The sequence below is a fragment of the Oxyura jamaicensis genome, chromosome 4, assembly GCF_011077185.1.
Source record: "Oxyura jamaicensis isolate SHBP4307 breed ruddy duck chromosome 4, BPBGC_Ojam_1.0, whole genome shotgun sequence".
NCBI lineage: Eukaryota > Metazoa > Chordata > Aves > Anseriformes > Anatidae > Oxyura > Oxyura jamaicensis.
Genome location: NC_048896.1, coordinates 49,043,093 through 49,066,314, shown reverse-complemented (window position 1 = coordinate 49,066,314; position 23,222 = coordinate 49,043,093). Strand labels below are relative to the sequence as shown.

Genomic DNA, 23,222 nt, shown 5'->3' with positions numbered 1-23,222 from the left:
AGGCTTTTCTGGGGCCCCTCTGGCACACACCTCTGAGGGAGTTTAGCTCGACCCTGCTCACCTGTCCAGTTTCAGCTTGTGGGCCAGCATCCTCCAGTCATGGCCCCTGGTCTGGGGCGCGTCCAGGCTGCTGCAGAGCTTCTGCCGGATCGGGAGGGGGATGCTGAATGCGTTGGGGCCAACTATCGTGGTGATGGTGCCTGCTGAGTCCATGACGGGGTAATCGATGCCAGTTGGCTCCTGAGGGTGGAAAGAAGGAAAAAAAAACACACAACAACACCAAAACAACCACACCAAAAAACAACAACATCACAACAAAACAAAAATAACAAAAAGCCTCCAGCAGTTTTGCTGCTGAATGCAAAAACGATCACAGAAGTGTCCCCCCTAAGACTCATTGCTTTTACTTGCATTAGAGGGGCAGCAGCGCTCTGTCAGTCAAGCATCTATGTTAGCAGAAAAGGAGAAATATTTATAGTCAGCTTTGGGTAGACAGCAGATTTTTATTTTATTTTAATTTTTGAGGGCAAAGATTACTGTAGCTAGACAACATTGTGCCTGGCTTAATTAATCACTTTCTGGAAATACAGATCAAGCACTTTGACACATTTCAGAGCAAATTACTACTACCAGGGCAGAACTGAACTTTTCCTGGCTAGGGTGAAAAAATAATCTCTCCGAGGTCAACGAGAGCTGGTTAATTATTTGGGGCAGAAGCCTGGAAAAAGAGGCAGGAGTGACTTGTTCTCCTTCCACAGCTCCTATTTATGTTTTCAATTTCTCTCGTTTGCAGTGCGACCAGCCTGAGGTGATGCTGGCAGAAACAGGGGAAGCAGCTTTGTCCCTGCCTCTGCTGGAGGGAAGCAAAATGCTTGTCCTTAAATGTCAATTTGTTTGTTCCTCCTTGAGCTGTCTGGCTGTTTCGTGTCAAACTGACTTCTGGGAAGGCACCATAAAACCTGAAACTGTCTCAAAATCAGGCAATGCCCTGCCTTGCAAGCTGGCCTGGCCAGCCCCAGCATTTCAGGCCATGAGCTGTCCTCCTCCTCCTCCTCCTCCAGAAGCAGGGGCTGCCCAGGAGCTGGCAAAAGGACACAGATGCCACCACAGCTGCCTCTAAGCTCACCTGTGCTGGTGGGTCAGTGGCTGCAGCTACAGGGTGGTGGATGCTAATTAGCATCACAGACAGTCCACCTTCCCTTTTTATTCCTGGCCACGGCATGCAATTGACACATTGAGACACTGTAGTGGTCACCTAGGCACCAGAAGAAACTGTGAGGAGCCACAGTTAAGTTTCCTAATGCTTTTCCAGGTGATTTCTGCCATCAAACAAGCTGAGATTTTGTGGCTTTTTAAAATTTATTTTTTATTTTATTATTATTATTGTTTGTATAAGTTGACCCAATCCTGCTCACCAGCCCTTAGAACCCCAAGGTCCTCATTTGGGCTTGGGAATGTCAGTTGGTGTCAATCACAAGGAGCAATTTTGCAATGGGCAGCCTTGATAACAGCGGTATTATTCCCTCCCTCTATTCATCCCTGATGGATGCGATCACAGCACAAGACAAGAATATCATCCCGCTTCCCCTGAATCTATTACCAGGCCCTATTACACAGAAGCAGCTGAAGATGATTATAGTCTGTATTTGCATTTCATTAAGGTTACTCTCAGTTCTTTCTCTTCTCTGTTAGGTTAAATTAGAGATTACCTCAATGCAGCACTTATTACAATAATTGTTTATGATACTTGTTTTACCATCTGTCTTTAATGCTGTGTTGTCCCCAGCTGAATATGTAGCTTTACACCCAATAACCAAGCAGATGTTATGGGTAATGACACACACCGCTGGGGCCCTGCACCACCAGCAACTTTTGTCTGTCACCTCCCGGCCCTTCCCAGGTCAGTAGCCACTGAGGTACTGGTGCCGCAGGATGAACTACTTGAACTGGGTGGTAAGGATGCCTCCAAGTATGCCTCCTCTGCTATCTACCTAGCGACTCAATTTCAAAGGGATTTGGAGACACAGATGAAAATAAATTAGGAAGGTAAATAGCAAACAGAAGTGATAAAAGATGAGGATGTGATCTAGGTTTGCTGTGGGAGGTGGTTTAAATTCCCAAATGCATTTTGCCTAACACTAAATCTTTATAAAGAGAAGGGAGCAGCCTTCAAGCAGGGTGAATGAGCTTTTGGGACCTGGGGTGGTTTATAATGCAATTCCATTCCATTTCTCTGTGTTGGCCCAGTAGCAGCTAAGGGATGATGGTGAGCTCAAAATCCAGGTAGCACCAGGAGGTACCAGGTACAAAAGCCACCAGCACATCCACTGAAGTCGATGTTGCTTCACACCTGAATGCATCACTATTTCTCATCTCTAAGCTCTGCTGCCCCAAGGAGCTAAAATTTTTCAGCTATGGCAAAGATGCTCCAAAACTTATGATCATTTTTCTACTGGAAAATGTCAGCCAGCAAAAGAAGAACTGTCAAAGATAATAGCCATGATTTGTAGCAGTAGCAAAGTCTGAGGGGAAAAGTCTGTTGCAAGTAGACCATCTGGTATTCCCTGTCTGGGAGCCAGGACCACACAGTGCTTTGTGAGAGGCATTAGGGAGTGGTAGGCAAAAAGCTCCTCCACGCAGACACAGAAAGGGGGTGCTAGCAGGGAGACCATCACTGCCTCCCTCCTCGAGGGGAGATGCTCCATGCCAGATGAAAGGATACAGAGAGAAACTAAGGGAAAATGCAAAAGGAGATACAAAGCAACAGCTTAATCCACTCCTTCTGTTTGTCTCAGCAGTTGGGAAGAAATGGGAAGTACAAACCAGGTAGCAATGGGAAGGGCTATACATCCTTAGCCCTCCCGTGTCTACACACTGATGTCTCTTACCTCTGACACGGAGCAGTTCAACTGGAAGATCTGCCCTTCTCCTTCGACCTGCCGCACGCAGAGTTTGCAGACCAGCTCCAGGGTATTGAGGCTGAACCTTTCCAGAGTGAAGGTGCAGTGAAGGTTCCTCTGGCACCCGCTCCAGATGTGGTAAAAAGAAATCTCCTGCAGGAGAAAAGCAGGAAAAAAAGGGTTAAAAAAAAAAAATCAAGAGGTTTTTTTTTTTTTTTTTTTTTTAAGTATCAGTCATTTTCCACAATCCCTTTTCAGTCGAGGATTGGCTCAGCTCCCACATGGCCTTGAGAAGAGGGGAGTGGGGCACCTCGCAGGACCAGGGCACAGATGCTGTATGACTGGAGATGGTCAGCTCCATGCTGCTGGCACTGCAGATGGTCCAGGAAAAAAAATGTCCACACTCACTGGTTTTTAAACCATGTGTCACTGTATTTCTTTAAGCCTCTCCACTAGGATGCAACGTTTGTAATGCTCACCTGGTATTTAGCCAGCAGTTTGCTCTTCCAGAGAGAGTGGGCAATGTCATGAATGGACAAGCGGAGGTTGTGGGTGCTTCCCTTAAAATGCAAAGTTTTGGGTTCCTCCAAGAGCTGCCCACCCATCTGCCGCTCGAGCTGGAGGATCTCCTGCAGGATGGCAATAACAAGAAGAAAAGGGGTCAGGTTGTGTCAAGACAACATTAAGACGTCAACACTGGTCTGCTGATTCCTCAAGTCTGACTGCTGTGGATGCTGTAACTTGCATGCTAGATAAAACATGCACAGATGTTGCATGGCGTTACATTTCCCTGTGACTTGCACTACTGGATCTAAGGATAATCTCCTTGTCTTCATCACACAACAGCAGCCCAGGAGGGATACAGGCAGCCTTGTCTCCTTTCGGAGACACACTGCTACCTGTCATGTCCAAGGCACAGCAATCTTATCTGCATGTAATTATACTGAATGAAAAGATTTTGCATACTGTTTGGATATGGAGATATATCCATCTTCTCCATTGCTCACCAAACTGGACGTCTAAAGCATCTTTACTATTTTGCCTCAGGAAGTTCTTATTTGCATAGGCCCTGCTGATATGGGACCTGTGGATGCTGCTGGTCCTGCATCTGGCAGCCTCCTGGCAAGCTGCTCTGTGACAGATCCGTAGAGACGCCTACTCCGAGACTAACCATTGAGCGGGATGGCATCAAAACAGGAGCAAGGCACAATGACACAGCATTTTGTACATACAAATACATAGGTTCAGGGTTACTGAGATATTGATTGTGTAATTAAAACCTAGTAAGCCAAGAGCTTGGTCATTTTCTGCAGCTAAAAATAAAGACATGCCTCTAACTAATGAGACCACAGTGGACCGTTGTCTACAGAGAAACAGCCTAATTGTAATCCACATGGAAGGAGCCAGTACAAAGGCACCTACATGAGCTTCATTAGAAACAAACACTGCCAAACTCAGTCATATTTAATTATGAGAGCCAGCCAAACAAGCAGTCTCACACAGCCAAAGCCAATCACATACAGAGTGAACACACACAAGGAGTGCAGGGGCACACAAAACCGGGATGCTAGCCCAGGCTAACTAAAGGAGCCTCTGATTTAGCTAAGGGTGAAACAAGCTCCTCTTGATCACGTTTGGCATCTAGTTAGCATAAAAGAAAAGCCTATGTCCCCGGTGAGCCCAGTACCTGAGAGATCCCAAGGCTAAAACGATGTTTGCTTATCAGCCATTAGAGGCAAAGAGAGAGAATCAGGAAACCTTTTAGATTAAGGTTACGCCAACGAGTCAGTTCCAGTGCCCCCTAATTACCTCATCAAGACGTCTAAAGAGCAATCGATAGCAATTATCTGATTACTGTAGATCTTCATTATGTCCAAATTACCTCCCTGGAATGACCAGAAGGCTGGCGGCACTGTGTGCGCTAATTGCCGGCTCCCGCTCTCCACCCGCGGCCAGCCTCGGGGCTGTGCTGCCATGGGGACAAGTATCTCAGCATCGCAGATCCAGGTGCCTGGTGTCAATATCCTAGCATCAGTAGCCACTCTGGTTCACCGTAACCTCTCTGACTGGAAGCCCATGCTTCTCCCATGCTGCTCAGCTAATTAATTCAGGATTAATTTGGAGCCACCATCACCATTCCCAAGGCCCTTAAGACCTGCTGGTGAGCTCGAGCCATACGGTGTTTTATTTAGAGCAGTGCTCATCCTCTTGGCTGGCACCTCCATTTCCCTCATGAGCTGAAAGCTGACCTGAACATCACTCATCCCACGCTGTAGTGGCTCCTGCCACCCCTCCCATCACCTCTTGCTTCCCCTGCGAGCCAGGACTTGTGCCCTATGCTCATCCCAGGAGAGAACTGCACGAGACATCGCTCCCTCAACAGCAGCACTGACACAGCCACGGCCTGTATTTGGAAATAGCTTCCTCATTAACAGAGCACAAGCATGCAACAAAAAAGGCATCTTTGTTAGAGGGACAAATATGTATTAGATAACTGAGAGAAGATGACATGTCTGTTATGATTATTTTTTTGGGGGGAGAACTGTTACTGCACAGCATGAAGCAGGCTGGGGGAAGCCACCCTGCTACAGCCTAAATAATTCACTTACCCCTGGTATGCCTGGCTGCTCAGCCACCATACCCAGCTCAGCCACCTCAATCTCAAAGCCATACGTGAATAAATAGATGGGAATAAATCAGCAGGATTTCTTTGTAGCTCTGATATTACTAACTTGTTTACAACTAACTAGTTAGGGCATCCCCCTTTAAGTACCTTAAAAAAGATGCTAGTGCTTTGGGACACCCTCACTCTTCCCCAAAAAGCTCTTCAGTGAGCATCCCATCTGGGCATCACAGTCTATGGCCTGGGTCTCCACAGGGCCACAGTGCTGGGGCTGTCCGGCTTCCCAACCCCAGCAAACCAACCAAGCTTCTCCCACAATAACCCAGCAATTATTTTCACCGATTCTTTGCACTTCCTGGCTGCACCATGAGCCCTGGAGGTTCGGCAGCGAACTGTTACTCTGCACAATCAGAGGGTAAAACCTGCGGAATAATGCTGTGTTTTATATACAGCAACTGCTTGTCTTTCTTGGGTGGCTGCTAGGACCCATTCAGCATATGGCACACTCACTCCTAGCTGTAAATAACAACAGAATGCATTCGGTTGCCTATTAGAATAAATACGTAATGATGAGCAACATCTCACACTGCTTCTTGTTCCCTGGCCTTGCCTTGCCCAGGGCAGCCCCATTTGCAAACCTTGCTCTCCATGGCCAGCAGCTTACCTGGTTCAGGCAGCTTCCTCACCTGTTAAGCCTGATAGACAGCTAAAAACATCACACCCTACAGGTTGCTATGAAGAAAATGAACTTCATCCCAGCCAAAACCATCAGCATGCTCAACCCTTTCACCTAGAACTGGCTTACTAGATTTGGTTTTCACTTTCACTTTCCCCAAACCTTTTATTTCCAGAAAAATGTGAGTTATAGCTTCAAAACACATTATGGCCAGCAAGTAGAATCACAGAATCACAGAATGGTTTGGGTTGGAAGGGACCTTAAAGACCATCCAGTTCCAACCCCCTGCCATGGGCTGGGACACCTCCCACCAGCCCAGGCTGCCCAAAGCCCCATCCAGCCTGCCCTTGAACACCTTCAGGGATGGGGCATCCACAGCTTCTCTGGGCAGCCTGTTTGACTGCCAGAGTAAAGAATTTCTTCCCTGTATCTACTTTAAATCTCCTCTCTTTACAGTTTAAAGACATTCCCCCTTGTCCTATTCCCCCACCCCCTGACCAAGAGTCCCTCCCCAGCTCTCCTGGAGGCCCACTTTAGGTACTGGAAGACCACTATAAGGTCTCCCCAGAGACTTCTCTTCTCCTGGCTGAATGACGCCAGCTCCCTCAGCCTCTATTCACAGCAGAGGTGCTCTGGCCCTTTGAAGTACTTGTGCTTGTTCTGCAAACCCCAGATATCTTGGTCTTGAACCCAGTGTACAGCAGCTTGTGTGTGTGGCCATCCAGTCTTGGGGTGAAAGTGCCAAGAGGAAGAGAATTAGAAGAAGTGATAGGTTCCAGCACGAAAGTGGCCACTCTATTTTGCTCGGTGACTCTTTCCTCCCCAAATTACAAGCTCACTTAACCTGCAGCTGAAGCCCAAGAGTTGGCCAGCTCCTTTCCCAGACGTTGAATGCAGCTTCTCAAGTGAAAGATGGTTTTCAGTTATGTTACTCAGCGCCTCTCCTGATCCCTTCTGCTCTCTGAATTGGATTAACGTTACCCTGCAATGTTCCCTGCAGTCTATTAGAAACAAGCCAACAACTCTTGAGTAACACCTAATCCAATTGGCCCAGCTCTGACTGCAATCACTATCTGTTCAAGGCCCTGCCAAGTCACTTATTATTCCCTCAGGCAGGATGGACCCCTGGAAAATCATATTACACAGCACAGGGCCCGAAGAGCACAGCCATAAAGCCCTCATGACTTTCGAAGCATTTCCACTTGATCGGTACAAAAGATCCTTTCCACTTTTGGGGACAAAAATTTCTTATTTATAGAGAAAATGCTCCTAGTGTCCCCACAACAAAGAGCAGGAAGGGCCTTGGTATTGGGCAGTATTGGGGATGAAAAGGGACGGTGGCATTTGCAGTGATGGAGGCCAGTGCACTGAAAAACACGAACATCTCCCCAGCAGCCTGTGGGGGCTTACGTCTGAGCAGTTCCCACATGGCGCAGATATGACAAACTCGTGCACGGCACAAGGATGGCTCTGCTTAGTGAGCTTGTTTTGCTGCAAAGAAACATTTGGGAAGTCGCACTGGCCATGCTTGAAGGAAAACAAAAAAACAAAAAAAAACAAAAAAAACCACCTTTTAATAACCTCCAATCTTATGCGTACAGTTGGAGCTACATATTTTATGAATGCATCTATTATAGATACCATCTGTATAAATACACGTATTTATAAAGAGAAATAGCGAGTATGTTTATCTATCTGCTCATCTGTATGTGAGGGAGTACGTGCGCGTGTGTGAGAACGCCAGAATTATGCAGTGAGGGTAAGGTGTACAGTTACAGAAAGCAACAGCTTCGATTTATTTTAGTGGCAAATTCCCAACACAAAATACTGCACACGAAAAGGTGTAATGAAGCAGTATGAAAGCAGGCAGTGATTAACAGCCTAGAAGCTTCTTTTATCATTATCAACTATTTACAAAGAGGCATTTATATGTTTCCCCATCTCTGGGGAGCTGGCACTTAGCATTAAAAATACATGAATAACGAATGAAGCCCCGTGTACCTTATGGCCTTTTAATAATGCAAAAATCTTAGGATTCAGGATATGATACAGGTAAACAAAGGAAAAAATGCTGGCAGGTGGAAAACAGTTTGGCATGTGTGTGAGATCCCTGTGCAAAGGACAATTTATAGTGTGCGGGGGTTAAACTGTAAAACAGCAGCTTGTTGTCAGGCTTTTCTTCTAATCAGAAAAATAATCTATGGAAAAGAAACACGTGCAGCAGAGGGGCTAGTCACTGCTTTGCTAGGATGAGACAGGAAAGGCGAGCATGAGAGCAACAACCACCTTAAGGGCATCCTGCGTGTCATCGAGGCAGTAGACGCGGATGTTGTACTCCAGCGAAGAGCAGGACAGTGGTCCGAAGATGGCCAGTTTGAGACGTTTGGCTGCTGCTTTGGTGATGGACTGTCCCACCAAGGCGTACGTGCTGAGGGTCTCTGTCAGGATATGGCAGGCCTCGGGGTCCAGCTGGATGTAGCATGGGGTGGTGAAGTTTTCCTCCCCAACTACCACCACATCCTAAGGGAGAAAGAGGCCACATTAATGATCCTGACCTCTCAGAGTTGCTTTACTTGGAAAACCCTTTCAAGCCTGTATGATGCTCAAAGTCCTTGCTACCTGCATGTTAGATTAATCAGATAATAAATTTAAACAAATAACTGCCCTTCACTTCCTAAGCATGACAATAAGGTGTTATAAAAACTCAAGGAAGCGAAGTAACCTCTACGATGGTTGAATGCCACATCTACATGAAATATCACTTGCTGCTTCATCAGAATAATCCTCCATGTTGAGACTGCAGGGTGAAGAAAAAAATACATACAGCCTGAATGCAAACAGCCTCCTCCCTGAGTTCAGAAGAAAACAGCTCTCCTGCCATCTTCACTCAACCCTGCGTGCAATGTCTTGCACACAACACAAGGAGCTTCCAGTGGTTCTGAGAGAGAGCAGGGCAGCTGTGGCCACCTCTTGCACAGCCACCATGGACCACATCTCATTTGCTTTCTCCTTGCTGCCTTGAAGCCTGTAGCAGTGGGGGTACAGCAGAGATTTGGCATTAAACTTGGTGTCTGTGGTCTCTTGTAAGGTGAACATGTCACATTTGCAGGGGTGGCATGGTCCTTCTAGAGAACAGAAAAGGAGGTGCCGCAGTGCTGATTGCAGTGCTGGCACCAGACACAACCTCTCTGTCAAGGGCAGGGAGGACGGAGGAGAAAACAAAGAGATGCCAGTAACACAGACACAAATAAGGAACATACGTGTGGTGCCAAGAGCCAGGCTGGTAGGGTGCATATTGTTTGGCCAGACAGACCTGTGTTCACTGCATGAGCCCTCCCAGCGTGAGGAAGAGCTGGTGCCACGGGCAGGGGGACAAAGCAAGAGCCTTGCAAAGGCCCTGCTGGACAGTCCGCTTTTGGCGGCTGTTGGCCCAACTGCCTTCAAAAGCCTCCCTGCCCTCACAAAACCTACCAGTAGGAGAAGGTGCCCTTGCCAAATTAATTATGTGAGACCAAACTGGTAGCAGCAGGTACCCAGGAGCAACCAAGTTCTTCAGGAGGCAGGACTGGAGAGCAGGCCTGTGCCAGAACGGCTGAGCCTTGCCGCAAGCATCAGTTCATGCTCCAGTGGTGGTGTCCTTCTGCCGCCCCACCCGGGGACAGACATCCTCCTGCTGCACTGCTGGCAGGAGGCTCTCACCAAGCCTGCATGGCCCAGCAGTGCCCAAATCAACAGGGTGCAGGGCTGGGGCTGACTGCACGAACTGAATCAAAGCAGTGCTCCACCAACATGTTAGGAGTGAGAAAGAAGAGAAAAGCAAGTCCTATAAATTTTAATAATCTGGCTGATGTCTTGGTGTTGAAGCAGGGGATCATTTGCAGCACTATTTTCATTTCCCTGCAAACAGACTATAAACTAGGGGAATTGAAAGTATTCTGTAAAAAATATTTTCTTATTTCTGGAACTGAGTTTCAGTTTCAGTTGTTCTTTTCTATTTTGCCTCTTCTCTTCCTGGGAAGAGAACTGCTTTTCAGTTGTTCTTTTCTATTTTGCCTCTTCTCTTCATTCCCTCCCCATGATTTCGGCTTAATAGCCTGCTGAGACCAAAAGCTCAAGTGCCAAAATCCTGCAGGAAGGCTGTGTTTCATGGAACACAGCAGGAGGCACCGGGACTGCCCCCAGAAAGCATTTCTAGGGGCACTGAGCATCTTGGACAGCCGGTGCAGGCTGGAGGCCCGTAGACTCACCTCCCACGGCCCTTGGGCAGCCTGGTGCTTCAGGTGGATCTGCCAGTCGTCCGTGTTGGGTTCTGCGCAGTGGTGCATGGTCAACACGACGGGCCGGGTTAGCAGCGCTCCTGGGGGCCCACAGCTCACCACTGGCGTCAGCAGGGTCTGGCTGTCCTCTACGGGAGGCCTGACGGCGGGACGGAAAGGTGGATGTGTGGAGGGTGGGGGGAGAAAGGGCAAAAAGGCACATTAAGATATGTAAAGTTAAGGTATGTAGAAAGAAAAAATAATCCTTCTCTTGCAGGGTAGTGTGTAAATGATTGTGTGCACGTGTGAACTATCCCAGACCGACTGCCAAGGAGTTTAAAGCAGAGGAAGCATGAGTGACTTTAACTACCCTGACATCTGGTGTATGACAAATACAGCTGAATGTGCCTCATCAGCTACTTCTCTAAATAACAGAGAGGACAAATTCATGATCCAGAAACCAGCAAGTGGCAGATTAAGTGCTGGGTGTGATCTGCACTTGGAAATCTGGGTCAGTCCACGGGACCTTGCATCTTCCACTCTGGCTGAGGGTTCAGTCCAGTTGCATATGCAAACACTTTGTGTTTATATCTGGATTGGCTTTAGGGGGATTAGTTGAGACAAGAGTGTATATTGTTGACATCTACGAAACGAAATAATAAAAAAGTAGTAGTAGAAAAGAGTAAAAAAAAAAAATCTTAGTTAAGGAGAACAAATCAGGACAGAAAGCTGTGTTGAGATCAAATTTATTACATCTATTCTGGGTATCGCTGGTACATCCACAGGTGTATCCTAATTTTGCCCACCTTAACTCACACTGAATAATCCATTAGTCCTACAGAAAATGAAAGAGAAACTTGTGAAAAATCCTTTTTGAAAGTGGGATGAAGGCCTTTTTGAAAAGTGTCTCTTGTTCATAAAAATGTTGGAAATTTTCATAACATTTTGGAAAAAAAAAAACAATGTCTGACATGGAAAAACTGAAGTGTATGCAAATCAGTAAATCCAGATGATATGCATCTGTGGATACTAAAGAAAATTAACTGATGAGTTTACTAAATGACTTAACAATTGTTTCTGAAAAGCCATGGGCTGGAAACAAACAGCTGTGGTATCTGTCTTTCAAAAAAACTAAAATATAACAATCTGGCCAGCTATGATGAATCACACTGGTTGTTTTAGCCTAACAAACGCTACATAAGAGAAATAAAGCATTAGCATATAGAGCATCCAGTTCAGCTCCTGCTGTATACTATGGGCATCTCTGGATTCAGGTTATGAAGATCTAGAATCGCTCTCTTGCAAGACTTAACTGAATAAATCATTGGGCAGATTTTGACTAAAACATTACTTCTTTTTCAGTTTTTTCAGTTTCCTTTTTTTTTTTTTTCCTTTTTTTTTTTTTTTTAATTGAAGCAATGTATAGCTTAAAAATAGCTCACAATGTGTTGTATCCATTAATGTATTAACAAATGTTTGAACGCTTTCCTACAGTCTAAGTCAAGAAGTTTAAAAAAACATGAAGTCTTATGAGAAAGGTCTTTGAAAATTACAATATTCCTCTGGAAAGCTACAGATATGACAAGCTATAGACTTGATCATCTGGTTAACCTAGCTTCATCTAAACGACTACTGACCCATGAAGAAGTGAGGAAAAATATGAATTATCATAGTTTTTCAGACTGAGTTATAAGGCCAGCAGTCAAAAAGAATATAGGAGGGAATATATCATGACTGCTGTAAAAAAATTCATATAATGTCTTCTAGGTGAAAAATGAGTTAAAATCAATAAGAATCTGAGCGTTGATGCATGCAGTTAAAAAAAAAAAAAAAAAAAAAAAGAAAAGCCAAAAGATCATTAAAATAATAGAGCACTGATAAATCATACAGCTGAAAGTTGTCTCAGAGTAAAATTAAGTTTAGTCACTGCTCCGTGACAAAATTTGGTTAGCTGTTAAATTTTAGGACTCTGATGGAGGGCATAATTTTGCACTGCAACATTTTATATTTGATTAGCACAAGTATAAATGATGATGCAGAAGACGAAGCCAGCCAGGAGGCACTCCAGACTGAATGGTTAGTGAAGGAGATGGAAGTGGATATAACCATAGAAAGGAAATGCAAAAATAGCAGGGTTTAGTATTTTTTTCCCAAGTTAGCAACGCAGCTGGTCCCAGTGCCTCTCCTCCAACACCCGCCTCATGCAGACACTGACCCACCTCGGATCTCTAAAGTCTGAGCCATTTTGGGGACTGCAAGTAATCTGAGCCACTTCAAAGCCACAAAAAGCTGAGAAATAATGAGTTGCAGAGAAGCTCTCAAGTGGAGCGAAATGAGGGTCAGTGTCATTTAATAGTGGGATTTCAGCTCTATTGAAGTCAGTACTACTGTGAGGCCAGGATTTCTACTCACAGTGCGGAAGACAATGTAAATAGCAGCACAATCACTAAATTTGCAGACATCAATAAAGAAGGAGTTATTGCAAGTAGCAGTGAGAGACGGGAAGCAATGCAAAACATAAAGAGAGGATTAAAATATCAGGGGGAACTAAAATCCAATTAATTGTTCAGCAGCTCTCACTTTTGGAATGAAACAAATTCCAAAAGCTTTTATTTAGTGGCAAGGCAAAGCAGTAGAAATGAAAAAGCTCTCAGGTGAACGTACTGCACCACAGCAGGTATCATCTTGCCGCGTGCCACAGTGGCAAAAAGTAAATCTGATTTCTGGGGTTGTAGGGGATGAGGTATGTCAGAGCACACCAAGCTGCTATTCCCTTTCCTACCCAGCTCTAAGATGACTGCAGGTAGCAGAGTGTTTAGGGACTGCAGCGAGAGCTCAGAAATAAACACCTGAAACCTGGAGGAACGAACCCACGCAGCAGTGCATAGAGCAGAGAGGTACCTCGTGACAACTGACAGGAAGAAAGGGACCCAAAACTCTTGACAGACCTCCTCTTATTTCTCATTGCTTTTAATTTCCATCTTAAAGCAAAGGGATTATGCCTTACTACAGCCAATGAAACCTCAAACAGATGCAGTAGTCAAGATTTATTATACAGGAGACATTAATCTTTCTGCTTCCAGGCATAACCCAGCACTAATTGATGGGATTTGTAAACAACAAGTTTCCCAAAAGACAGGTTACCCTTTATGAGCATTTTTCTACCTTCTCCCGGAGCAGGTGATGCAGCACCATCAAAGTCAGGATTCTGACCCAGACAAGAGCCTGCTGTGACCAAGTCTTGTGATTTCTGTGTTACAGATCATACAAACACTGACTGAAGGGACCATACAGAGCAAGGGACTCATCTCCTCCAAAGCAGAAAGATCTATGAGCAGGCATCTTTAAAACCGTGGGTCAGAATGTACCTTTAGGCTGTTATCCAGAAAAAAACGAACAAACTGAAACAAACAATAAAACAAACAAACAAAAAATCCATGTGTGCTTCAATTTAGGCTTGTAGTAGCTTTCAAAGTACTTATTAAATGGGATTGGACACCCAGCTGTGCTAGTATGACTCCAGAGTCACTTCACTGCAGCCACAAGAGCTGCGTTTGTTTTACAGAGATCAAACCAAGAGTGAAATTCAACTCCCTGTTTAGCATTGCTATTAAAAGGCAGTAGCAGTAAGTGAAAGGGCTTCAGATATTTTTAAACCTTGTCCTGTATCTTGCACTGCTCATCAAGAACAGTCAACTTTTATTTAAAAAAAAAAAAAAAAAAAAAACTTGTAGGCACTGTATCCAGCCCTTTCACAATCAAATTTGTGTTTTTTAATGGGATTACTCATTCAAAATGGTCTCCCTGTAATGAGCCAGACCGTTTTCATTAAGGTAGCTGTCAGGCAGCAGATGTGAGCACAACTAGAGAAATCTCTGCTCCTCGGTGGGCTCCGCTGCGCTCCCCGGCATCGTGCACTGATGTTACAGGCAAGGACCGTGCTCCCTGAAAACAGGAGGCACAGAGCAGAGCAGGGAGGGAGGGAGGGATAACTCGCAGCAACAGATGGCAACCCTTCCAAATAGCTTAGCCAAAAGTCAGAGGAAAGACATTTTATTTCTCCTTTCATTGCTGGGACTTTTTTTTTAACACGTTCCCTCTTGAGTTTCAAATCTAATATTCTTGACTGGCCTCCTGGTTCTGCAAGTCTGCCTTTAGAAGGAAGGTGATCTGAGAAATTTTCCTCCTCTTTTGCTGCTGGTCTGGTCTTTTTTGTTTCAAATGTTTCAATTAAAATGATTGGCAGACATTGTCTTCTGGACTTGCAAGCAATTATTTTTGTGCAACTGGGATGCAAAAGGAAGGTGGTGAAACCAGACACAGAAGACTTCAGTTTCTTTTATTTCACTTAACCAAGCTTGGTGCTTACTGGTGAAAAAGGCAGTGTTGCTTCTTGGATCAAAATCATTGATCAGCGAGGTGACTTAATATGAAGTCTGCCTTTCACATACAATGTGAAGCCACTGGTCCAGATCCTGAGGAGGCTTACACAACCCGTCCTTCTCTTAAGGTAGCTGACTTGGAAGTCAGACCATTTATACACGTGCCTTCCTGCAAGAACTTCAGGACAGCTGCATGCTCCGTTCTCCAGGGTTGTCACATTTCCTGGATGAGGTGACATCCATCCTCATCTGCATCATCTCCTGTGCAATGTATTATACAGAACTGTCCTTCACCGTGCTACATTTACTGCAGTTCCTGCCTCCGATTACAGTATGCAAGAGCAGTTCCACCTAAAGCCGTATGAGCCTGGCAGGGGCTCATGCGCGAAACACAGGAGCTGCCACATGAGATCAAAACAGTGGTCCATCAAGACTCGGACCCCATATAGCCCTGACCAGTGCCAGATGTTTCCAAAGGAAGCACACAGCTCACTAATTTAGTGCAGAGCTACATTTGTTCTTCAACATGAAACAGTCAGGAAAATCCTGAAGTATTTGGGTTTATACTCTCGCTGTTTAATCCTTAATTGTCTAGGACCTAGGCTTTTCCATCTGCTCATGGCAACAGCCTCTTGCCAGGTCATGGTCACAACGACGTGTTTATTTTAAAGCTCAGGAAGGAACCCCTTCTTGCAAATAGCAAGTTGATGGCACTTCCCCAGACTAAGGGGGAGAACATCTGATCATCAGTGACAGAGAAATTGGCTCTATTGGAGCCAGTGAGCTTGCAATAGAAACCTGTCTGACAGCTGTGAAATATTCACATAGGCTTCCCAGTTATTTATTTTTTAATTATCTATCTGTCTGTACACAAACACAAGCATATATACATAGATACCTTTTTCTGCACTGTAAGTCACTTCATGGACCTTTTCATCAGGTCAACATGAATCTCTCATGCCAGCCAGGGATCAGTGCCCTGTAGCTGCTTGCAATCCATCCTGCCACGATTGACAGGCTGAACGAGGATTAGCTTGCAGTGCAGGAGCAGTAAAAACAGCCCGATGGAGCACTGGGCTAGGAAAAACAAACAAACAAACAAACAAAAACCAAAACAAAACAACAAACAAACAAACAAAAAAACACACACAAACAACTGTGCCATAAGCACGCCAACACGCACAGAGAAAACAACTGCCTCAAAGTGGCCTCTACTGCAAGCCATCAGAACCCCAATTCGCTGCAGAAGGATAATGCTTTTAGGGTGACCCTCCTGCTCTCACATGCTTTGATGGATGTGAAATGGAATAAATAGAGTGTCCTGGAAAGCTCTCCTAACCAATCTGCAAGGCAACACAAAGAGTGATATTACTGGGTTGCGAAGTCTTTCAAATTTCTGTACTACAGGTTTCAGAGACTAACTGGGGGAAATGGATTAGGAAAACAAAGGAAGGAAAAGAAAAGGGGAATTTGCAGGGCTCTAAGGGATAACAGATTTCCTGTTTCAGCTTGACTGTTCAGAAGTTGTTTCGTATTTCTATGAACAAAGTATGAGTTAAATCTTGAGTTGCTGGAGATATGCTTGTGATCTGCAATGGTGAGCCTCTCTGTTGCTTCATTGGTTTTATTTAGGGTAACGCTATGAGGACCAAATTCTCGCCTCAGTGCTGTTTGTATATCAAGAGGATTATAACTTACATTTTATGGTGTCCTATACGTGCCCTTTCAAACTACATCGATGCATGACAGGGCTTTTCAATCCATGCACGTTTACACAGCGCACATGAAAATAAATACAGGCCCTCACAGGGTTTATTGAACACACTCCAGCTACCGCCTGGCCACAAAAGTAAATGTCTGCAGCTAGTCCTCACTGTGGGCTGCCACTCTGCTGGAGTGCTGCGGCAGCGCGGTAACAGATTTAAAAAATAATTTACGCTGCACACCAACTTGCGGCACTCATATGGCTCCAATTACAGCAAGCAACATCTGTGGCCCATACTGGTGGAAACGAGAGCAGAAGTGCATCTCTGCTGCAGAAAGTGAGGTAAAAAAAAGTTTTGGTAGCACAGTGCCATGGCAGCAGGCCAGCGTGGCTGGGTGCTGGGTGCAGTCAGCACTTTCTGCCCATGGGCATCTGGGGAAAGGAACCAGGTAACGGGAGGATGGTACAGTGCCACTGTGTTGAGGTAATTTTGGGTGAATATTCAGTTCAGAGTGGTCCGGGTGATAGCTGATGAGCTCCAATTTAAATGCCATAAGAAATGTTTGGTTTCCATGAACATGAGAGGCATGGTATTCTGGAGGGGAGCTGAAAAGCTATTATATAAAAAAGATAAACAAATACAAACAAACGAATCAAAATAAAACAAGCAAACAAACAAAACAGCCCCAGCGGCACCCTCTGCCCCTATTTCCCCCCTCTAAAAAAAACAACACACCACCAAAAAAAAAAACAAACCCGAAGCTGTTGGGTCCCATGTACCCGGGATGCAATGACCACCATGATAGGAAGAGCTCTGCTGCCCTTATGGCCAAGCCAGCCTGCTCTCTGCTCTCTGCTGGGGAAAGAAATCACTTCCCAAAATCTTCATTTCAAGTGAAGGCTCACACCTTTCTGTACTTCTGCACATACACGCTCAGTTTGGGGGCCAGCACAACTCCAGCCATGCTTCCCCCAGCACAGGTTGACCTATCCCTCTGTGTGTGACCTGCTGAGTAACAGCTATCACAACGCACACAGAGGAGGCTTTATGATCCCCAAAGCCAATAAGTCAGGCTAGCATGCAGTGTTGGTTGCCTACAGCTGCATGAATAAGGAAGCAGGGATTCCCTTCATAGCTGGCTGGAAAGAAAATAATTGCACATAAAACTTCTGGTAACAAAACAGTATTTTTTTTTTTTTTTTTTTTTGGGCGGGGGAAGAATTAGATATTTAAAGGAGAGAGATTTGGAGGCATTTGAATAACAGGGGAAGCCCTCTGATTTTCATTATTTTTCCCTCTCCGGGAAACAGTGCTTTTTCAGTGTTGTTTGTAAGCATCTTCAAAACACAGCCCAAGGTAATAGGAATACAATCAATATTAGATATGAACAAAGACACTTTTTTTTTCTGTAGCTGCAATTATCTGTTTTCAAAGAGCAGGCCATGAATAATGTATGCAAAAATACAGGGGGGTGGGGGGGAGGTGTTACTTATTTTTTCCTGAAGCAGATTATTTTAGCATGGGTGAGAGACTACCAAGCTAAAGAATAGTGTTCGATATCACGCGGTGTATAAACAGCTGTGGCTTAGCACATTATAAAAGCCATTAAAGGGCTGAGCCAAAAATGTATCTAGCTATGAGGAGGAGAAAGAGGCAAAGTACCGTGTAATGATTGCTCAGTTTAACATTTGCCATTCAGCCTTTGCACACAAGTCCATTCTGAAGATCAAGATCTCACCTTCCTCTTCATTAAGTTTTCCTAAATTGCTGCAATAGGATCTTGGTCTTTTTGGAAACTTTTTTTTTTTTTTTTTTTAATGCCAAGGCTGCCACATCGCTCAATAGACATCAACACCAGGAATACAAACCAGCCACACGTGCAGATAAAGGTCTGTGGGCAGCACAGGGATTGTCCTGATGCTGGGTCTGCGTGGCCCTTGCCGTGGTGTGACTGGGGCATGGAGAGGTGGAGGACAGCACATGCTTTTGGCTCCATCCTCATCACTGCACGGACCAGCCAGGCACGTGGATGGTAAAATAAAGATTCACCTTCCTTATAGTAGGAGAAGAGGCTTTCCAGGACAGGTGCTCAGGCACTTGCCCCTCTGCTGAGCCCATTTGTCACCCTGCTCCTCCGCTCCCTGCCCCTTTTGTGGCACAGGTCTTTATTAGGAGATTACCTCACATCTTCTCTGCTGCACCAGACTCATGCTGGCTTATTTTCCCTGCTTCTGGCTTTGATTCAGCATCCCTCCCCAGCTTGAGAGCTTGCTGCAGAATGCAGCTCTTCATTAGGAAAGCAAAAGTCTGAGCTGGCTTTGTGGCAAAGTTTATCCTCAGCTTTGCTCGCATTTACCTCCAGGTCAGCAAATAGCTTCAGCACAGTTGGCTTTGCATAAGCGTATTATCACAGGGTTTCAGTTACTACATTTTCCCCACACCCTTTTCCCCTCTGTTAAGGCACAAGCAAATAAATGTGCAAGCAAGTACGTTTTACCTCATGCTCTCCTTCCTGTGAACTGTCACATACATCTCATAGACTCTCCCCTGGGGAACGGCCCCCGCTGGGATCAGCAAGCTCACTCCTGCAGAACAGAAGAGACACAAAAGATAAAATGGAGAAAATAAAAGAAAATAAAAGAAAAAGAAAAAGAAAAGCTCAGGTGGGCCTGTGAAGAAGAGCGACAGAAGAAGCAGAAGATGAAGCCTGCAATGCCAGATTTTCACCCAGCCTCACAAAAAGACTCTAAATTCATTCAGCAACTCTGGAGATAAAGTAGGCAACCCCAGCATCGCATGTGATCAGATGGCCAGTCCTTGCTCCTGTTGTGTCTTGGCACTGCAGTCTTGGAGTGGAGAAGATGATTTTCTTCCCTTCCCTTTTATTTTATTTAAAGATCAGACAGATGGTTACACTGCTTCTTACCTTGTAAAATAATGGGAAAAGGAACAACTCTGACTCAAGTTTCCAGCAGTTGTAACAGGACATATCTCCTTAGGCAATTCTTATTTAATTAAAAGTAGGAGAGAAAGGCAGCAGAGTACTGTCCCAGGAAGCAACAAGAACTAGTTGTTTCTTGAAAGATGGGCTCTGCAACTGGCACCCTGTCTTTTAATGCACTCAGATTCTCATTAGACTACGAGGGAGAAAAAATGGGGCTTCTTAGTATTCTGAATGTGCCTACTTCTGTGGAGTGGCTCATAATTCGGATATCCAACCTTGAAAAAATCTGTGCAATACACTCTGTGCCCTTTGCAGTGCTGATAAGCTGCATGTTTGATTACAAAACACAGTTCTTACATTGCTGTGATTTCAGAAATCGAGCAGAAATCCCGGGGAAGCAGAGGGTCCTGTCTTTGCACAACAAACACAGCAGAGGATCTCACTGCTGAACGCTGTTGGACACGGCTCAGCCAGCTGTCTGTGCAGGTGAGGGTTAGTGGGGAACCACTGGCAAGGACTTAATTCAGCTATGACTGTGTAGCTGAATACAAACCTATAGGCAGATTATTTGCATAAATGCCCAATAAAGGCATATAAGAGTAATAAAATCCTTGCACGGTCCTGCATCTTCTCTTCAGCACACAGGTTCTGGTTACACAGGAAACCTCCCATGTACTAGGGATATGCTATAGCTCAGTCCCATACCTGGATTTTGAAGGAGAGAGATTATCTATGAAAGGTTTTCCGACTTGTTTCTTTACAGGGCTCTCACAACCTCCCCTGTGCCTGTTCTCAGCTGTAAGAGGGCAGGCACAGGGTAAATGAAGGACTTTTATCATACTGCTAGGATGATATACATATGTCTAGAAGCAGCACGGATGCATACACAGTAAGTAGCAGTAGACAGATTGATGTATTTTACGAAACTTATTTTAATAATTTTGAAGCAATTACAGCAATAAATAAGCATTTCTTTTTCCTTACAAATTGATATTAATATATGTGAATTAAATATGACTAATGGACTTTGCTGACACGTGCACCACCATGGCATAAGAAACCTGAGTATTAATGTCTACCCTCAGCTGAAGCTTAGAGAAACGTGAAATCCAGGATTGTATAGCATGAATTTTCAATGTTACTTAGCAGTTAGTACCAGAGTTCTTTAAGCAATTCACTTTCCACTTAGGCTCTTAAATTTAATATCAGTGTTTCTCCATTGATACTCAAAAGAGGAGGGCCCACTTTTGGCTGCTTCCTGGGCTGTACAGGGCTGTATCTTGGAAGGAACAAACTGTTTCTGGGCCATCTACATGTTTTGCTTTCTCCATAACATCAATTAACATAAAAAGATCCAGCAAAGGAGCAGGAGACAAGGTTAGGCACCATCTCCTCAGACAGGGCACAGTGCAGTAAAATGGCCAAGAGCTGACCACAGGATGTAAAGTTGGAAGCTGTGACACCTTCAGCTACAGCACTGGGTAGTTGTGAGTGGTGGTCTCATAAGTCTACTACCTGGACTCAGTGCACCAGAGAAAAGGGGATACTACCTGGGATCAGACCTGTGGCAGGGGGATTCCTGACCACTGTGAAAAGAGAGAAGCTTGCATAACCCCCAAATCCACTGCATCATGCATTTGATTAAACCCCATTCTGATGTTGTAAAAAAAATCAACACTATATATAACAAGGAGAGAAATATGGACAAGACACTCTCGGGCCTTATTTTCCTTGACTATATGATGTGTGCAGGAAAAAAAGCCTTCCAAAAATTAGCATTCTGCTATCCTACCACAATACCACACAGTCTGCAATGAATTGGAAGTGGAACAACCAATTTGTTTTTTAATTAATTTGTCCTTTTTATGTGTGATGACAAGATTGAGGCTTTCTGGCTTGTAGTCCCTTTTCTAGAGCTGCATAAAAGGAAAAGTTCAAGGATATTGAATCTCACTTCACACAGGGGAGCACTGAAGTCTAATGTGTCTCAGAAAGTGGTAAGAGCCCTGCAAAATTTTGTTAAAAAGGCAGCCAAGACTTTGGGGAAAGGATCCTCGAAGTATCTTAGTTAATCTGAATGGGGGGAAAAACATCTGTTTGTTTTGAACAAAAAAAGGCACAGTCACAGGAGTGACCCTGTTTGTATTTTTTCTTTTCTTTTCTTTTTTTTTTTTTTTAATTTTCTTTCTGGCATAGAAGAAAGCTAACTCCACTTAAAGCCCTAAAACATGGCTAGCACTTACCTGAATTGGGAATTATTAGGTGGCCCCCTAAGGAGTTGAAGGTCCCAAATGCAGTGCAGGATGGGTCTGTTTGCCGAGCGAGGCTCTGATTCTTTATGTTCAGGGTCTCATTCTCCAGCAGGGACTGGGTAATCTGTGGGGACAGCTTGGAGGAGAAGTCAGAGAGGTCATCCTGGGGGGTGACTGCACCAGAGTTATTATAGACCTTAATCTTCAGGTTGGGCAGGGGGTCCAGGATTGGAGAATTGGTCATCGGGATTTTATCAGAGACATCATGCAAAGCATAAACAGGACCCCTGTACATGGCTGCTGCAGAAGTGAGGTCTGGTGGCACTGCCAGGAGGTCTGCATTGGAAATGAGAAAGAAGAACCATATTGCTTATGATAATTTCTCTGTTCTGACGACTTTCTTACTACTAATGATTTGGTTTTTCATTCTGTTCTGCTCGTGCCAAAGGTTATGACATACAAAGTCCTTGTAAACTGACCTTCATCTCCTTTTCCAGGCATCTGTATCTAGCAATCTCCCAGAGCTTATACTGGCCCAGCCACTCTGCACTCTAATTGTTATACAAAATTACAGCATGTTTCTGCTCTAAGTATTTTTCACTGGGATTATTTTCCAGACTGTGCTCAGATTTCAAGCATAACATGCCTAGCTTCAGGGCAAGAAGTTTTCCATACTCAGTAAATTTAGTTTTATTAACTAATACTCCTTTCTTAAATGCTAAGTGAGAATCATTAACCAATTTATCTAATTGGCCTAAAGACAGAATTCCTGAAATAACAGGGAGAACAAAGCTATGAAGTCATTGTGCCCATGACTCCCTGCCAGTGTGGGATTAGTACCTGTATCACACACTTTGGTATCCTCAGCAAAGAAAATGACATTTCTGCTAACCTTTTGTATGGCAACTCTCTTGTCATCATAACTCTTACTTTGATTTATTCTTCATAAACATGTATTGGAAAAAAAAAAAAAAAAGTGGCACTCTTCCGCCTCAACGGAGGTCTTGAAAAAACCAGCCCATTTGAGTGGCTGTTTTCTGGCTGCCAAAGTGTGGAAATCATCAAGCTATTATGCACATCTGATAAAGATGTTCTTTATTAAATAATATTCCACTACAACTTCTTCTTTTATATTGTCCATTGAAACTACTTGTTAAACTACTACTTATGCCTGTGGAGCCATGGCACAGTAAAAAAGGCTATTAGTGAGACAAAGGGGAGGTGGACGTGACAGAATTATTGTGTTGTATTACTCCCGTGATGAATCCTGTCTCTCTTGTTTTTGTCATAGCTTTGATTTTGATTTAAATTTGAGCAAGACCTGTATTTTTATAAATGCCTGTTTCACTCTCACATTCACCTTCTCTCTTTACAAGCTAAGTACCTCTGCTGTATGTTCTTGAACACATCTGAAAAAGGCCACCATGGGTTTTTAGCACTTGGCCATCAGAAACAAATGGATATAATCTTTCTCCCTTTATGA

At 44.5% G+C, this 23,222-nt stretch overlaps 1 protein-coding gene across 2 annotated transcripts in view; it reads right to left on the bottom strand.

Moving 5' to 3' along the window:
- UNC5C (unc-5 netrin receptor C) overlaps nt 1–23,222 on the bottom strand; it is a 239,866-nt gene that overhangs the window by 943 nt on the left and 215,701 nt on the right. For both annotated transcript variants that reach the window (XM_035324370.1, XM_035324371.1), the window contains 7 exons: nt 21,731–22,075; nt 19,041–19,128; nt 10,447–10,615; nt 8,486–8,719; nt 3,380–3,529; nt 2,889–3,053; nt 62–240 (listed from right to left, as the gene is read on the bottom strand). In XM_035324370.1, coding sequence (XP_035180261.1) covers nt 62–240; nt 2,889–3,053; nt 3,380–3,529; nt 8,486–8,719; nt 10,447–10,615; nt 19,041–19,128; nt 21,731–22,075 — 1,330 coding nt within the window. The remainder of the gene's footprint in view (nt 1–61; nt 241–2,888; nt 3,054–3,379; nt 3,530–8,485; nt 8,720–10,446; nt 10,616–19,040; nt 19,129–21,730; nt 22,076–23,222) is intronic.